At 46.4% G+C, this 18947-nt stretch overlaps 2 protein-coding genes across 3 annotated transcripts in view; both read left to right on the top strand.

The window, feature by feature from the left end:
• The first annotated feature begins 907 nt into the window (after positions 1 to 907).
• The window catches only part of LOC121868859 (platelet glycoprotein V-like), a 62761-nt gene continuing 44721 nt past the window's right edge, over positions 908 to 18947 (top strand). The window contains exons 1-2 of one of the 2 annotated variants that reach the window (XM_042369850.1): positions 908 to 1103; positions 2182 to 2187. The gene's annotated coding sequence lies outside the window, so the exon portion shown is untranslated. The remainder of the gene's footprint in view (positions 1104 to 2181; positions 2188 to 18947) is intronic. The other variant, XM_042369849.1, reaches the window with a different exon arrangement.
• The window catches only part of LOC121868700, a 38054-nt gene continuing 32342 nt past the window's right edge, over positions 13236 to 18947 (top strand). Inside the window, exon 1 of the mRNA XM_042369538.1 lies at positions 13236 to 13593. Within this exon, the coding sequence (XP_042225472.1) occupies positions 13236 to 13593 (358 nt within the window). The remainder of the gene's footprint in view (positions 13594 to 18947) is intronic.

Below are 18947 nucleotides of genomic sequence, written 5' to 3'. Positions count from 1 at the left end.
TCTCTCTCGTGACTCAGAGCTATGTGACAAAGAGTACAGTGTCAACCATCCATAATCCTCACTGGTTCAGGGTCATTGCGGAGTCGCTAATTCCTCGACCCGGGCGCGACACAATGGTCATTAAGCCTAACCTAACCTACTCTAATACGTCAACTGTGTCTGGAAGGAATGACTGGTAATGCCTTTTTTTACCTACCATGCCAATGTTAGAACGACACTTGAATAAATGAGGATGAATCCATTAAACGATGGTTTCTCACAGCTGGTTTCGGCGACATGGCCTTCTTTTCTCAGCAGATATTTACCTTCAAGTCACGACACTTCCTTCTATTGATAAGTTAGTGACTCAGGCTATGTGATAAGAGTACAGTGTCAACCATCCATAATCACCTCACACTAGTTCGGGGTCATTACGGGAGTCGCTAATTCCTCGACCCGGGCGCGACACAATGGTCCATTAAACCCTAACCTAACCTACTCTAATACGTCAACTGTGTCTGAAGGAATGACTGGTAATGTGCCTTTTTTTTACCTACGATGTAATGTTAGAACGACACTTGAATAAGCCGGGAATACGATCGCTGAGCAGACTAGTTTCGCATGACTGGTTTTCCGGCGACGTAGCCTTCTTTCTCCCCAACCGGATATTCCCAGCTAAGTCGACGCTTCCTTTATTGATAAGTTAGTGATTTTTGATAATGTAGCCCGGGTTATATTGATGATGTCGTTTACTGCTGTTGTTGTACTTCACTGATGTTGAATTTGTGACACTGAAATGTTTTGTTGTAAATGTTGTTTCTTTTTTCTTGTTGGAGTAATCTTTACTTGCACACACACACACACACACACACACACACACACACACACACACACACACACACAGTCACTACATTAACCATACCTTCTTTCTTCTCGACAGGCGCAGCGCCACACTGACGAGCGTTGTATGACAGAGCGGGACACACCCACATCACCACCTGCCTTCCCTGCCCACGCCCACGGTCACCACCACGCCCACTCCGCCCACTAGTATATATATATATATATCGACCCGTGGGTGATGGATGATGCGGTGAGCGAGGGAGGAACGTGACGCTGATACGGTGAGTGATTAATGACTTGGTAGCAATTGTTTATCAGAGTCCAGCGAATATTTCTTTTACTTGTGAGGCGTCGCTGGTCCGTCGGGGGAAGTGTTGCCAGGTGGTAAGGCGGCGCTGGTCCGTCGGGGGAAGTGTTGGTAGGTGGTGAGGAGTCGCTGGTCCGTCGGGGGAAGTGTTGCCAGGTGGTAAGGCGGCGCTGGTCCGTCGGGGGAAGTGTTGGTAGGTGGTGAGGAGTCGCTGGTCCGTCGGGGGAAGTGTTGCCAGGTGGTAAGGCGTCGTTGGTCCGTCGGGGAAGTGTTGCCAGGTTAGTAAGACGTCGCTGGTCCGTCGGGGAAGTGTTGCCAGGTCGTGGGTGACGGGAGTGGGCACGGATTCAGCATCGAAACATTGTGAATTGAAAAATAAAAGTAAAATTAACTTGGGGTAATTTTACGACAAAGGAAAAGGAAAGAAAGCAATATGTAGTTATAAGTTAAAAAGAGATATAGAGCAAATAGAGAGAAAAACGACACACAGAGAGAGAGAGAGAGAGAGAGAGAGAGAGAGAGAGAGAGAGAGAGAAGTCAGTCTTAGGTCGTGTGCAGTTCAGGCTTAATATTTTCTTTATCACTCTAGGCAAACAAAGCGCAGGAGGTTGCCTTACTTGTACGTTATTATCTTTTCTGTTGTTTTAATACGTCCACTAGCAAGTTACTTTGTTAGGGTGTGTGCAGGTGTGTTGGGTGTGTAGGCGTGTAGAGTGTAGGGGTGTGGGTGTAGGTGTGTAGGTGTAGGTGTGTGGGGGTGTGGTGTGGTGTAGGTGTGTGGGTGTAGGTGTGTTGCAGGCGGTAGAGGTAGGTGTGTGGGGTGGTGTGTGGGGTGTAGGTGTGTGGGGTGTAGGTGTGTTGGGTGTAGGCGTAGAGTGTAGGTGTGTAGGGTGTAGGTGTGTGGGGTGTAGTGTGGGGTGTGGTGGGGTGTTGGGTGTAGGCGTAGAGTGTAGGTGTGTAGGTGTAGGTGTGGTGGGGTGTAGGTGTGTGGTGTAGGTATGTAGGTGTAGGGTGTGGGGTGTAGGTGGGTGGGGTGTAGGTGTTGGGTGTAGGTGTGGGTGGGGTGTAGGTGTGTTGGGTGTAGGTGTATGTGGTGTGTAGGGTGTAAGTATGAGGGTCAGAGGAGGGCGGTGAGGACTAGGTATGGCAGGGGAGAGTAACGGGGCAGGGAGGAAGTAACGGGGTCAAGCTATGGTAATGGGAGTGGCAGGGGCAGGGTATGGCAGGTGGTGTGGCAGGGGCGGGGTATGGCAGGGGGAGTGGCAGGGGCGGGCCAGCCGTCAGAAGGTAATTGCGTATTGTTTGTGTACACTCGGGGTGATGGAGGGAGTGTTGTGGCGCGCCGCCTCTTCCTGGCTCCTGTTGCCCGCCACAAAAGATCGTCTTTAGCGCCATTGTTATCGTTTTGGATGGCTTCTCTGCTATAGATGACTCGCAGGGGGGCTCTTTTGGCTACTCTTCTTTGTGCTATTTACTCGGCTGTTATTCTCCCGGCTATCTCACCCTCTTTAGTTCTATTTGTGCGTTATTTTTTCCCTTTGGAGCGTCTGTTGGCAGTGGAAGTCGCTGTCAGGCTGCTATAATCATCCGCTGTAAACGATCTCAGTATTTATTTGTGTAGGTCTGGAGGTGGAGGTGAAGATAGTGTTGTAGGAAGTGTGTGTTTGAGGGGGGGGTAGGTAGACAAATAGCACTAGACAAGAATGGACTCCCCCTGTCGCTAGCTGCTACGACCCAACTTATTCCCTCCTGTAAACATCTCCATCGTCATCTCTTGAGGCGAAACAAAGGGAAGGTGTTGAGGAGGCTGCAAGGACCGTGAGAAGCACAGGTAACCGCACAGGGAGAGATTTACCTTAACAGAGAGATACACCATCCCTCGTTCATCTTCGGGGAGGGGCAGAAGTAATTAGTTTTGCAAGTCGGTAAAAGTCTTAAGCATTCAGAGGTAAATAAAAAAATTCTAGTTTTCTTTAACTTTGACATGAAGCATCACTTGTAGTTTCTGGGATGCAATTTTATCTTCATCGGGAGAGAATATCAGGGAAAGAATTCAAGAAGCTGAGAAGATCAATAGAGTTTAGTCCTTCATGAGAGAGTCAGTGCGGAGATGCACCGTTACCTGGCGTGCTTGTGAGGCGTGTTACTCACCATACACAAACAGAAAAAGAGATGTTCAACGCACCGGGAAGACCAAAACTTTCTCAGGCAATCAACGAGAAGATCCAGAGCATCACTTGTTTTGTTATCCATCTCAGTTATCCCCTGAAAATTTATCAGAAATGTACAAGACGCTCAGACACCAATAAACCTTCACGAACCATCAGAGTGACGTACTGCCCTCGATAGAAAGCTACATTATCATCTTACGTGTGTGTGTGTGTAAAGTATCCCATTGGTCATAACAAGACAAAAAAACAATCTCCACGATGTTTTAACGTTCATCACACCATAGACTCTCACCAGCAGTCGACCAGAAGATGCAGTGCCGTGTGGTGTTGGTGTTAAGCATCTTAATGGTGGACGAAGACACCAAATGTTCCCAGTATAGTGGAATGTTCAATAGATTTTCACAAACAATCAGTGAGATGAGGTTTCCCGTGACCAGGAGGTGTGTTGCTACTTGTTGTCTTTCGGAAACACCTTAATCGTCATCTCAAGACAAAAAACAAAGATGATTCAAGGTTGTAGGACGAGTTGGATCTTCCCAAGATATCTTATAAAGGGATGTTCCTCCGCCGGATGAGTCGGCCTCGCCCACCGTCTCTGTCAGGTATCTCAGACGTCAGTTGAAGGAATACAAAAACAAAAACAGGAAATGTTCAGGATGCTGAAAGATCAATAGACAATAACAAGTAATCAGTGAGAGAGAGGGGGATGGGGTTGCTTTTAGCCACAAGATACAATATCGCCCACTGTCTTTGCTCCACAGTTTAATTGTCACTAGAAAAAGAATATAAATGTTGGCGATTCTGAGATCAATGGACTTTAGATCTTCACAAGCAATCACTGTGAGAGAGAGAAAAATAACGAGAGATAGAAAGTTGCTTTTAGCCACAAGATAGTGAATCGCCCGCTGTCTTACCTCAACAGTTTAATTGTCAGCAGAAAAACAGCGTTACTGAAAGCTTCTGAGAAGATCAATGGAGTTAAGGCGTTCGGACGTAATCAGTGAGAGAGATTGTCTTTAACCAGAAGATGGAGCATCACTTGCCTGCCGTCTCTGTTAAGCATCTTAATGGTGGGCCAAGACAAAACACCCTCGATGCCGGGAATGTGAAGGTTTGGTTGTCTGGGGTACTCAGCTGTTGAGGGCTGCTGTGTCGGTATTGGCTGCACTGCCCTCTGCTGTCTCAAGACCCTGACAGTATCGGTCGTTTGCTGAAGATTAAAACAAAGTAAATCCAGTGACAGACAGAAAGACAGATGAGCAAAGGAAGAGAGAGAGAGAGAGAAAAAAGGAAAGAAAGAAATATATACAATAAAAGAGAGAAAAAGTGAGCCAGGGAAAGCTAAAGAGACGTGAGTAATTGATTCTCAACTCAACACACAACTCAAGTCGTCTATCTATATAACAGCTCTTAGTTGAGAACGAGAAATCCATACGACACTCGGCATATTACACACATAGCTGCCATTACCATCGATTTCTGAAGGTTGAGAGACCAAACCGCCCATCTTAAACCTCTCCCGCGTGTCGGCCTGGATTTGTTGTCATGAATAATGTGCCAATGTAATCGCCAGGTAATTACCCCCACACCTGTACCGCGTCGCTCGGCTTATCACATTGAGGTGCACGAAACTGAAGTTGGTGTAGGAAGTACTGTACATTTGTGGTTTGTACAGCGACGCTAAACTATACGTAAAAACTGTACGTAAACAATACAAAGAGATTATTTAAGGAAGGTACTAGGTGATTCCACGGGGTATTAGGTGATTCTAGGGGGTACTATGTTATTCCCTGTTTTTTTTTACTAGGTGATTCCAGGAGGGTATGAGGTGATTCCAAAGTGTACTAAATGATTCCAGGAGGTACTAGGTGATTCCAAGGTTACTAGGTGGTTCCAAGAGATATTCGGTGATTCCAGGAGGTACTAGGTGATTCCAGGAGGTACTAGGTGATACCAGGGGAAACTAGGTGATTCCAGGAGATATTCGGTGATTCCAGGAGGTACTAAATGAGTCCAGGAGGTTCTAGGTGATTACAGGGATACTAGGTGATTACATGAGAGTACTAGGTGATTACAGGGGCCCCATATTGAAACCTGCCCAATTTCACCTGTTGGAAACACGTGGAATATATCCGAAGATTTACCTGATAGGACTCTATTGTAGCTACAGGTGAGTCTCGATCAGGTTCCAGACGCTTCCAGCAGGTGAGTTTCGAGCAGGTTCCAGACGCTTCCAGCAGGTGAGTTTCGAGCAGGTTCCAGACGCTTCCAGCAGGTGAGTTTCGAGCAGGTTCCAGACACTTCCAACAGGTTAGTCTCGGGAAGGTTCCAGACGCTTCCAACAGGTGGCGTCTCGGGCAGCCACCTGGAGTTATCAGGTCCCGGGGGCAGGAAGTCCCTGAAGAACCCCACAGATGGCGCGATTACACCTGTCTGGCCATTAGTGGTCGGCCGATCACCTCCCTGGATAAGGAAGCTTCCAGACGGGTTAGTTGCGTCTATTTGTCTTGATTAGCGAGGCTTCCAGGTGGGCTAGTTGATTCTTTACATAGTGTTGTTTAACGAGGCTTCTAAGCTTCTTTACTACAACAACGAACCGGTTATGATGAATTAAGCTGCTTTAATGTCTAATGTCATGCTTAACGAGGCCATTAGACTACCTCTCGTTATGATATAGAATCAATTTGGGTTAACGAGACATGCTTGGTTAGTGCAGCTTGTATTTCCTGTTTAACGAGCCCTTAAGCTTTTCTCGTGTCACCAAGTACTTGTGATTAACGTCTATTGCCTTATTTAACAAACCACCCAGTTTCCTCATCATAATACAAACTAATAAAGTGATGATCAACGAGTCTAGTTCAGCTCACATAATAGCTAATGTCTTGTTTAATGAACCTGTCGCTTCCTGAACATTATAATAACCAAACACTTCTGGTCACACACACACACACACACCGGCTGGCTCTCAAAGCCCCACACCGCAGCTCAACCTTGACATTAGTATTTGTCCCCCCCAAGTCCCGATTGGCCCTAGTTTATATACAGTAGGTCTGAATCCCAGTGGTGTTCTAATACTAATGGGTCTGAATCCAAGTGGGTCCTGATCAATGTAAATTATAAGACCAGTGAAGACGAATCATAGAAAACCCGAGTCACACTGAGCTTTAATCTTAGAAATCCTTAATCCCAGTGCAGGCAATCGTGTGTGTGTATGTGCATGATTGTGTACAGTATATTTGTATGTATTTCTGTACTCGTGCGTGTATTTTCCTTGCATGTTCAGATTACGTGTATCATCTTGCCTCAGCTCAGGAGTAGTCGTCTCAGGTGGTTGGTTGGTTCTCAGTATGTCAGCTCCTGGGATTAAACTCTCTTCAACGAACGACCTGACCTGTGTTCTTGCCCTGGTAACCTCGGATAGTCTCACATACATCTGTGAATGAGATATCGGTGTACAATGTTAACAGGAGAATTAGGCGGAAAAATAGGAACTTGGTGATTTAAGAATGATGTTTGCACTGACCCACAACCCATACACACGTCTCATTCTTATAAACAAAAGCTTCACTTTCATTACAAACTGTTTGGACACCCCATTTCATTTTCATCTTTAACTTTTCTTTCAAGATCAAGGACGCGCTGACCTGGATGACTGCGACGTCAAGTATTAATAAACAGGGAAAACTGTGTCCACCACACTAACACGTCAATGACAGGCCTCGTTACCTCGCTCAGGTGTGTATGACCCCCCACCGCAGCGTGTGTACAACATTTGCATACATATCAGCAACCTGTAACTTGTCACTGTGGTGTGTGTCCGGCCCGAGGAGAGATGCCTGGAGGGTACCACTATTGTCTCCGTTTACCTACATTGACGTGAGGGGCGACGCAGAAAAGTGGTCTATGTGTCATGATACAGCAATCCTGTGTCATGATACAGCAGCCCTGTGTCATGATACAATAGTAACTTATAATGAGCGAGTGTTACCCACGACTCAGTAAGGGCAGGACGCTGTGTTCACGGTGTCGTGTTTCTACTGAACAAACCAACACTGAGTTACAATTATACGTCATTCACGCTTCCCTCAGTGTTGTCATCATGGCGAGTCACCAACCTAAGGCTCTTTTATTTACTTGTGTTTACATCAATGCTAACACGTAATTTATTGTGTCACGCCTGAGTCACGAGGTGAGGGAGGGAGATTACACTGTGTACTTGCGTCTCGTCTCCTCTTCCTGCATGACTGTGCGTCTGTTAAGCCTTTTACTCATTTACACCTTGTTTACCTCAATATCATCATACGTTCAGGTAACAATGTGACCACCACCCACATTATCGAGTGTGTTCCTCAATCAATCAATCACTCTAAACGTTCTCGGGCTGTTTTTACCAATCCTCTAAGGTTTTATATCTCTTTGAGGACCCAGTTTTGAATTTCATTAAACTGCCTTCCCCTGGCCCTCCTACCCTCAACTTTGCCAATGAATATTTCTGTTACTATCCCCTTCATCCTTCATTATATGACCAAAGTATCTCATTTTTATTTTTCTGTACATTTTAAGTATTTTTCATGAAGTTTTTGCTGATTTTAGTTCGTCTTCATTTGTTTTCCTGTCAGTGTAGCTTATTCTTAAAAATTCACCTATAACACATTTCAAAGGCCTCCAAACTCTTTCTGGTGTTTGCTGAGTGTCCACACTTCTGACCCATACATCAGTCCTTGTCATATAAAGCCTTTCAGCAGCCCCTTTTTCTAAATTTGAAGGTAATGTCCCTTTTCATTAGGTCTTTTAGATTTTTAAGTGCCGTGTTTGCTCGCTCTATTCTTGTTATGATTTCTTCCGTACATCTACCACCACAACTAATGTTCCTTCCCAAATCCACTAAATTTCCCACTTGTTTAAGTTCCCTGTTGCCTCCCATGATTTTTATTTTAGAATTTATTTCAAAATTGGAAACAACCATTACTTTAGTCTTTATAGCATTAACTCTTAACCAATAGTCTCCACCTTTTTTCACTAATCTGTTAACGATTTATCATAATTTTTAAAACAAAGTCGTCATAAATTTGTATGTATTTGACATTTTAAACCTTAAACTCTTTATACACGGATATAATTATTTTTACTTTTGAGAGAGCAGTGAGTTATGAAATTATCAAGGCTAAATAGATCGCCTTTTGTTTTTATATTAAAGCTTCACGTTTGACCACCAAAGCATAACTCCTAACCAATGAACATATCTTTAGTGGTCACCCAGAGATATGATTGGCGGAGCTGTATCATCCCTGGTTTATCTTCAAGGACTTACAGCAGCGACCTTGCTAGGAGGCATGAGGAATGGGGAGAGGAGGAGGAAAGAGGGAAGGGGAGAGGGAGAATAAGAAGGGAGAGGAGGAAGAGGGAGGATAAGGAAGGAGAGGGGGGGGGGAGACGAGGAGGGAGAAAGATCGTGCAAAGTAATATTATAAACAGTTGTTGTCGTGTTCCCTGGTTGTGCCTCAGTCATCAGGTCAGAGTCAAGGTCAAGACCAACCAGTTTATCCAGTGTGAGCGCCTCTAGTCCAGTGACCCACCAACCACAGACGGTCATTTGTTTCTCTCTGTCTGCCTTTTCATGTGTCTGTCTGTCCGTCTGTTCCCTGTCTTTCAGTGACTCTATCTCTGTCTCAGCATGCCCGTCATTTCATGTGTCTATTTCCTTACTATTTAAGCTAGTTGTTTAGTTATAATATAATAGCCATTTTGTTTTAGTTCATATCTCTATACACACATTCACATGTCCGTCTTGGTGTTGTAACTATTGTATAATGTGTGGCTCTTGGCGAACTCTTTGATTACGATGATTGAACCCCTTACGTGTACAGTGGTTGAACCCCTTACGTGTACAGTGGTTGAACCCCTTACGTGTACAGTGGTTGAACCCCTTACGTGCAATATCATGGTCCTTCTACCAGTCCCTTACCACCACAACCACTACAACAGATCACCACCATCATTTCCCCTACCACAACCACTGGTTACCATTATCCCCTTTCACCACAACCACCACCACAGGTCACCATCATCCCCTTAACCACCACCCCTACCACTATAACCACCACCACCACCCCTACCACCATCACCCCTACCACCATCACCCCTACCACCATCACCCCTACCACCATCACCCCTACCACCACTTACCACTACCACCATCACACTTTAACCCACAAATTAGACGTTCATCAGGGGGACAGTCTATCATTAGGAGCAAATTACCTGTAGTTGGTAGTGTAGGGGTGTTGTTCCTCACGTCCAGGTGTGTCCTTAACGCTAATTGACACCTTTTGCCCAGCCCACGCAAGAAACGCATCCGACAGACAGAGAGACAGACAGATAGACAGACAGACAGACAGACAGACAGACAGACAGACAGACAGACAGACAGACAGACAGACAGACACTCGGTGGAAACTTGGCGTAGGGAAGATAATTGTTTAGGGGGGAATTTATGGCGTCTTGCTTTGATTGGAGGGGAGGGAGGGAGGGGAGGAGTGATGGAGGAAGGAGGAAGGGAGGAAGGTTGGAGTCTGTTGGGGAGAGAGAGAGAGAGAGAGAGAGAGAGAGAGAGAGAGAGAGGGGGGTGGTGGGGGGTCAGGCACCTCCTTCACACCACACCATATAATCTGTTCCCCTCCATCACCCTCGGCCTGACCCTGTGTGGGATGGAAACTCTTCCTCCTGTGCTGTGACGTCGAGGCTATGATGTTGTGCTGTGTTGATAGATGATGTTGCACTGCTGTGGAGATTGATCATGGCGTTGCTGTGGTGGGGATGGTGCCGTGGTGATGGTGCTGTGGTGGGGTGGTTGCTGCTGGGGTTGCCGTGATGATGGTGCTGTGGTGGGGATGTAGCTGCGGTGGGGATGGTGCTGTGGTAGGGCTGTCGTAGTGAGGATGGTGCTGTGGTGGGGGTTGTTGTGGTGGGTTTGCTGTGGTGGGGATGTAGCTGGTGGGGATGGTGCTGTGGTGGGATGGTGCTGTGGTAGGGTTGTCGGTGAGGATGGTGCTGTGGTGGGGATGGTGCTGTGGTGGGGATGGTGCTGTGGTGGGGATGGGGTTGCCGTGGGGTTGGTGCTGTAACTAAATTCGTACTGTACTTGCACCTGTACTGTTACCTGTCGCTGTGCTTGTACCTGTATTTATTATCACACCTGTACACAAATCACACCTGTACATATAATCACACCTGTCCACAAATCACATCTGTAATTATACCTGAACCCTATACAGGTAACTATATCCGTCTTGTATTCTTGGTTCTGAATGAGTGAGAGAAGAGAGTGAGGTGAAGTATAGACCGTCTTGCCGGTATAGATCTTTGTAGTAAGTATATATCTCCTGGTTAACTTACCTCTGTTACCACTTACGTGTACAGGTGAGAAATGTACGTACTTCTGTCCACGTGATGTTGTGCCCTTCCTTACTGTTATCAGGAGGGAAGGAGGTAGTTAAAGAATGAGGGAGGGAGGGGGTAGTGAAAGAATGAGGGAGGGGGGGAGGGAGTTAGTGAAAGAATGATGGGTAAAAGAGGAGGGGGAAAGGATGTAAATAGGAGGGAGAGGTCGAGGAGGAGGAAGGGAGGGAGGAAAGAAGGGAGGGAGGAAAGAAGGGAGGGAGATTGTGTTGCTAGACTAATCTCCCTCACAGTAAAGTGCATCTGGCAGAGACACTTCACTGTTTCATCCTGGCTTGTGTGGACGTGGGCGGCCTGGTGTGGGCGGCCTCTGTTAAGCGGAGAAATATGGGCGGCGCGTTGTGGGTGGCCTCTAGATTGTGGTGTAATACAGGTGGTCTTTGGATGGCGGTGGGTTCTGGAGGGCTTGGTGTGGGCGGCCTGGTGTGTTTAATGGGTTGTGGGCGGCAAGGTGTGGATAGCATGGTGTTGGGAGACAAGGTGTGGGCGGCATGGTGTGGGAGGCAAGTTGTGGGCGACATGATGTGGGAAACAAGGTGTGGGCGACAAGGTGTGGGCTGCATGGTGTGGGAGACAAATTGTGGGCAACATGGTGTGGGAAGCAAGTTGTAGGCGACATGATGTGGGAGACAAGGTGTGGGCTGCATGGTTTGGGAGACAAAAAGGTGTGGGCTGCATGGCGTGGGAGGCAAGGTGTGGACATCATGGTGTGGGCGGCATGGTGTGTGAGACAAGGTGTGGGCGGCATAGTGTGGTCGGCCAGTGTGTATGTATAGCTCTACAAATTCTTACTCACAAAAAATACTCAGAAAATTCAGGAAAACACAAAATTCTCACAAAACCGAATCAGGAAAACACAAAAACTCACAAAACTGACTCGGGAAACCACAAAATCTCACAAAACTTGCTCGGGAAAACACAAAAACTCACAAAACCGACTCAGAAAACACAAAAATTCTCAGACGTGCCATAAATGAAGCGAAAAAAAATATATTACGCCAGTGAGTTAAAAGGCGTCCCTCTGGCCACACTTTTTACCTAGGCAGTGTGTTTGTCACTCAGTCTTGTCTGTTTGTCGAGGTTTTGTCAATGTCAGGCTATAGAACGCTCCCCGGTGGCCAGTGTGTGTGTGTGTGTGTGTGTGTGTGTGTGTGTAATAATAATAAATTATAATAATAAACGGTTTATCTAATAGAGTTGCAGCCGGTGGCTGAAATTATACAGACTTACATTTAATTTAGACATAATGATATAATATGCATTGAATACATTTACAGGGCTGTACAGTACATAAATCAGGAGTTGTTTATTATTTTAACAATAGATGGGATGGTGCTGTTCTTATATCTATCGGTGCGGGCTCTTATGGGCTGAATTTTGTTGTAGTGGCGGACTGCGCGAGTTGGTGGGGGGCTGCAGGAGGTGGCGATGACGAGGGCGGTGCAGTAGTCCACTGCCAAACCTTTCCAGTGCTTGATGGTGGAAGTCACTGAGGGATGGCATTTCCAGGGTGGAGAGAGCGTTGGTGTAGCCGGAGTATTCTGCGCCGAGCATGATTCTGCAGGCCCTTTTCTGTACCTTCTCTAGCTGACGTTGTTGGGTGGAGTTGAGAGAAGTTGTGTGTGCTAGGTAAGCTGGCCTCATCTGGTGAAGTGGCAGACCGTAAGTGGTGAGGCTCTGAGGTCGACAAAATGAAGTCAAAATTAAGCTAAGACTCTCCTTCAACTATCTCAGGACCCACTACACTCAGTCGCCTGTTTGTGGTCAGGGATTAAATGCATAGAATGACTTAAGACTCAGTGGTGGCGACAATACCAGTCTGATGAGGCATTGTTATGACGTCCTTGGCCTAACTCTCGTGTGGAAGGTTATAATGTAGAATAATATTCACCTGAAGATTATAGGTAACCATCTTATTTTACCTGATGATTAAACACCCCTAACCTAACCTATCTTATTTCACCTGATGATTAAACACCCCTAACCTAACCCATCTTATTTTACCTGATGATTAAACACCCCTAACCTAACCTATCTTATTTCACCTGATGATTAAACACCCCTAACCTAACCCATCTTATTTCACCTGATGATTAAACACCCCTAACCTAACCTAACCTAACCTAACCCATCTTATTTCACCTGATGATTAAACACCCCTAACCTAACCTAACCTAACCTAACCCATCTTATTTCACCTGATGATTAAACACCCCTAACCTAACCTAACCCAGCTTATTTCACCTGATGATTAAACACCCCTAACCTAACCTAACCTAACCTAACCCAACCCATCTTATTTTACCTGATGATTAAACACCCCTAACCTAACCTAACCTTTATTTCAGCACACACACACACACACACACCTCACATAACAGCTCACTTGCGGGTCGTTATAGAGAGAAAGTGAGTCAGTAGTACACGGAGATGAGAAAGAGTTTTTACGGCTGTGAGTTACAGAGGGAGGACATAGTATGGTGCAAGGTCATGGTATGGTGCAAGGTCTTGGTATGGTGCAAGGTCTTGGTATGGTGCAAGGTCTTGGTATGGTGCAAGGTCTTGGTATGGTGCAAGGTCTTGGTATGGTGCAGGGTCTTGGTATGGTGCGGGGTCTTGGTATGGTGCAAGGGCTTGGTATGGTGCAAGGTCTTGGTATGGTGCAGGGTCTTGGTATGGTGCGGGGTCTTGGTATGGTGCAAGGTCTTGGTATGGTGCAAGGTCATGGTATGGTGCAAGGTCATGGTATGGTGCAAGGGCTTGGTATGGTGCAGGGTCTTGGTATGGTGCAAGGGCTTGGTATGGTGCAAGGTCTTGGTATGGTGCAAGGGCTTGGTATGGTGCAGGGTTCTGGCATCACCCTTCATCACGTGGTCACATTATTTATCTCACTGTCTCCCTCTTTGATGTTTTGTCATTTATTATCTTGATTTCTTCCTCTTTTTCTCGTATTTCCTCCGTCATGACAAAGTGAGCCGTCAGTAAAGGTTCTTCCTCATCAGCCTGTCAGACAGTCCCCCTCCCCTTACTTTGATTAGCCTGTTAGATAGCCCCCTACATCTTCGAGCCTGTCAGCCAGTCCCTCTTGCACTTTAATAGCCTGTCAGCCAGCCCCCTACGTCACCAAGTTTGTCAGACAGTCCCCTACATCACCAAGCCTGTCAGCTAGTCCCCTACATCTCCCAACCTGTCAGCCAGCCCCCTACATCACCAAGCATGGCCACCAGTCCCTATCAGTCCCTTGAGGAGACAAACAGCCGAGTTCGCTCACTAATTATCTCAGGTTAATTTTAGCCAGTGTGGCGGTAGTGTGCGCCTGGCGACCACGGCGACCCATGGCAGCCGCAGCATCTGTCTTCTACCCTTCGCCCGGCGACCAAAAAAACGGAAATAGGAGGAAGAGGATGAGGAGAAAGGGGAGGAGAATAAAAAGAAGGAAGAGTAGGAGGAGGAGTAGGTGACGAATACAGGGCGGAGCAAGAGGAAGAGGAGTAGGCCTAAGTGACGAGTACGGGGAAGGAAGGAAGGAAGGAAGGGTGTGGTGGGAAGGAAGGAAGGAACAGGTAAATTAGGATGAGGCAGGTAGGAGGGAGGAAGACGTTGAGGAGGGAGGAGGAAGAAGAGGAAGGGAGGTGGAGGAAGAAGAGGAAGGGAGGCGGATGAAGAAGAGGAAGGGAGGCGGATGAAGAAGAGGAAGGGAGGCGGATGAAAAAGAGGAAAGGAGGAAGAAGAGGATGGGGAGGAGGAAGAGGGGCAGACGGAGGGGATTATGACAGTGCAGTAGTTAGTTCAAGAAGAATGAGAACGTGGAAGAGGAAGGAGAAGAAGAAGAAGAGGGAAACGTAGAGGAGTGGGGGAGAGGAGGAAGGGGGGTCAAAGAAGGAGGAGAAGAAGAATGAGAAAGTGGAGGAGGGAAGAGAAAGGGAGGAAGGAAGGAAGTGGAGGAGCCAAGGGAATGGGAAGGAGGCAAAGGAAGTCAGAGGGTGGAGGAGGATTAGTCAAGGGAAGGAAGACAGGAAGGGGAGGGGAGGAGACTGGAGAAAGATTGGAGGAATGAGGGGAGATGGAGGGGGGAAGGTGGGGGAGGGAGATGGAGAGGGGGGGGTGGTGAGGGAGATGGGAGAGGGGAGGTGGTGAGGGAGATGGAGAGGGGGGAAGTGGTGAGGGAGATGGAGAGGGGGGGGAAGGTGGTGAGGAAGATGGAGAGGGGGGGAAGGTGGTGAGGAAGATTGGGGGTGTAGAAAGAGGGAGTAGATAAGGAAGACGGAGGAAGATGGGAAGAGGAAGATGCAGGGGAAAGAGAGGTGGAGAGATAGAAAGATGTATCGAGGAGGAAATGAGAAAGAGAGATAGAGAGACGGAAGAAGGAGGTAATGTTTTGAGATGAATGAGGAAACAGGAGATAACGAGGAATAAAGGTGAGACAGAACAATGGGCGATAACAGACCGGGAACCGCCTTGGATAGAGAGCAGGAACGAAGGTAGGAATAGGCAACAGTGATAGACAAAGATGGGAATAAGCAATACCACAATTATGATAAACAGAGTAAGAGACCAATCCCAGAGGAAGCTTAGACGTAAGTTGAAGAAGAGAGAGACAGGCAGACAGAGACACAGACAGACAAAACAGACAGATAGAGAGACAGATGGAGAGAGACACCCGGACAGAAAGAGAGACAGACAAAGGCGAAAACAATAACGGTGAGAAAAAAAAATATTAGAGAAAGAAAGAAAGAGGCAAAGAGAGAACGTTGGTAAGAAGAGAGAAAAAATAGATGAGGCCTAGGAGAAAGTTGGGGATAGTTTAAGGAAGGATGGAAGAATGATAGAAAGATGGAGAGAGGAAGTGAAGGAAGAGAGGGCAAGGCATGAAGAAGGAGGGGAGGAGGAGGCAAGACATGAAGAAGGAGGAGGAGGAGGAGGCAAGACATGAAGAAGGAAGAAAAGGGAGGGTATGAAGGAAGAGAGGAGGAAGTAACAAGGGAAGAGATTGATGTGAGGGAGGGAGAGGGAGGAAGTAGATAATGAGGAAGGAAAGATAAGACTAGGATAGGGGGAGGAGGGAAGAAAGATGTCTCCTCCTCCTCTTCTTCTTCTTCTTCTTCTTCTTCTTCTTCGTATTATTATTATCTCTCTCTCTCTCTCTCTCTCTCTCTCTCTCTCTCTCTTTCTCTCTCTCTCTCTCTCTCTACTAACATGTTTTGATACCTGAAAAATGTTTTGGTCATAAGTGCCACAAATGTCTTTTTTACACTCGACTTTCTACAACATAAACTAACACTTTTTTTTTACACAACTTGGTATATAAACTGTAAAAGACGTTGGCTTCTTCTTTTACACATTTTCACATATAAATTGTAAACCACTTTCACATCAGTTTATGTTTACAGTTGATAGACTTATTTGCATATTATTTTACACAATTTTATACGTAAATTAAACTATTTTTATTTTATTTTTTTATAATTTTCACAGGAGAGAACATTGTTTTTTGTGTTTTTTTTACAGTCGTACCTAAATTATTAACTACAATCATATTATTCTACATCATTTTACATTCCAGATAATTTGCATAATTTATTTTTGCATAGTAATTTGCAACTGTGTATGTCCGTTCCTTCTCAGTTCGTCAGCGGGATTGCGCAAAAATTACGCAACGCAGAAGAATGAAATCTTCCTTTATGCGCGTTCTTGGGGGAGTTGGGTCAGGTCAGGTCAGGTCAGGTCAGATCAGATCAGGTCAGTGCAAGTGGAAACAGGTTAGATTTGGTTAGGTCAGATTAAGTTTGGTCAGGTCAGGCAAGTGGAGACAGGCTAGATTAGGTTAGGTTATATTAGGTCAGGTCAGGTTAGGTTCGGTTCGGTTAGGTCAGGTTAGGTTACGTTAGGTTAGGTTAGGTTAGGTTAGGTTAGGTTAGGTTAGGTCTGCACAAATGGCGACAGTTAGGTGTGCCCACGCATCCGGTGTTGTCAGTTGTCGGTAGTTTTTGCTGTAGCTGAGTGACTCATTTATTTGGCTTGATTAGATATTTTTTGGTGGAGATTTAAATTACGCTTCCTTAACGTGAGAGAGAGAGAGAGAGAGAGAGAGAGAGAGAGAGAGAGAGAGAGAGAGAGAGAGAGAGAGAGAGAGAGAGAGAGATAACTGAAAAATGGACGTGATAATGATGATTGATGGTGGTGATCAGTGGTGATGGTGTTGATAATATAGTGATTATGGTGATACTGGAGAAGGAGAGAATAAACAAGGAAGGAAGGAAGACACAAGGAGGAGGAGGAAGGAAGACACAAGGAGGAGGAAGGGAAACACATGGAAGAAGAAGAAACACACAAGGAGGAGGATGAAGAAGGAAGACACAAGGAGGAGGAGGAAGACACAAGGAGGAAGAGGAGGGGGAGAAGGAAGACAAGGAGGAAGAAGAAAGGCACAATGAAGTGGAAGGAGGAGGAGGAACGAACACATAACAAGTAGGAAGAAGGAAGAGACAAGGAAGAAAGAAGATGAGGAAAAGGGAAGACACAGGGAGGAAAGAAGAAGACACAAGGAGGAGGAAGAAGGAAGAGACTAGGAGGAAAACCTACAAGAGAGGTGGCACATATTGGACGCGATAGTGCCTGGGACAGCCACCTGACAACTGAAGCAAAACATCCCCCCCCCCTTCTTACATGGACGTCGACGGGGTGAGAGAAAGAGAGAGAGTGTGATATATAGAGAGAGAGAAAGAGAGAGAGAGAGAGAAAGAGAGAATTAAAGAGTGATTAGAGAGAGAGAATTAGAGTGTTCTAGAAAGACCGTGAGAGAGAGAGAGTTATAGAGAGAACACAAAAGGAAATGATAAAAAGAGAAAACCATTTGAAAGAGAGAAAAACAAACACATGGAAAAGAGACATAAAGACACACAGACAGATAGACAGAGGTGTACACGGGTGTATGTGTCTGTGTATGTACGTATGTATGTATGTGTGTGTGTGTGTACGAGTGTGCCGTAACCACAAGATAGTCACAGCTGCACATTAATGTTTATTGTCCTGTTTTGTCTCTTTAATGGTGAGAGGGGGAAATGGGAGATGGAGGGAAATGGAGGATGGAAGGAAATAAAGGGAGGAGGGAGGGAGGATGGGTGGATAGAGGAAGGCGGGAGGGAGGATGAAGGTAAATGGAAGGAAGAATGGAGGGAAACGAAGGAAGGAATAAAGGATGGTGGAAAATGGAGGTAGGAACGAGGGATGGAAGGGAGGGAGGGGGTTGAGGAAATGGAGGAAACGCGGAATGGGATGGACGGAACAGTAGAAGGACGTCTTGTATGGGGAGGAAGGGGAGGGGTTAATATTGTATGGGGAGGAAGGGAGGGTTAATCTTGTTGGGGGAGTGAAGGGAGGGGTTAATATTGTAAGGGGGAGGAAGTGCTGGGAACAGTCAAGTGGGAGGAAGGGAAGGGGTTAATATTGTATGGAGAGGGAAGTGGGGAGGGAATTTTGTACAGAGGAAGGGAGGTGGGGTTAATCTTGTATGGGGGAGGAAGGGGAGGGGTTATCTGTATGGGGAGGAAGGGAGGGTTAATCCATGGGGAGAAGGAGGGGAAGTAATCTTGTATGGGGAGGAAGGGAAGGAAGACATGCAAAGGGAGAGTGAAGGAGGGCACTTTGTATGGGGAGGAGGAAGGTAAATTAATAGACAGACACAAGGACAACAGACACACGGGAGGAGGCAGCGGAAGTGGCTTACGGGGAGAGATATATGGAGGTGAGGAAGGTTAAGTACGCATCCCTCCTAGTTGACATACATGGAGGAGGAGGAAGGAGGTATGCTGAGGAGGAAGAAGGAGGTATGCTGAGGAGGAAGAAGGATGTATGCTGAGAAGGAAGAAGGGAGGGAGGTAGGCAGAAGTGTGGAGGAGGAGGAGGGAGAGGAGGTCGGCGTGTTCTATGAAGAAGAGAAGAAGTATACTAAAAGAAGAAAGATGTGCAATAAGATAAAAGTGAAGGGAGATAATGAGGTAATCACTCATTCATCCCACGAGAGAGAGAGAGAGAGAGAGAGAGAGAGAGGGAGAGAGAGAGGGAGAGAGAGAGAGAGAGAGAGAGAGAGAGAGAGAGAGAGAGAGAGAGAGAGAGAGAGAGAGAGAGAGAGTTGAGTGGGGAGGGAGGGGGAGATACTGACAGTCAAATACAACTAAGATTGATACTCC

Source organism: Homarus americanus, unplaced genomic scaffold, assembly GCF_018991925.1.
Source record: "Homarus americanus isolate GMGI-L3 unplaced genomic scaffold, GMGI_Hamer_2.0 scaffold30535, whole genome shotgun sequence".
NCBI classification, from domain to species: domain Eukaryota; kingdom Metazoa; phylum Arthropoda; class Malacostraca; order Decapoda; family Nephropidae; genus Homarus; species Homarus americanus.
The sequence above is the reverse complement of the archived record's forward strand: the minus strand, read 5'-3'. Positions and strand labels throughout refer to the sequence as shown.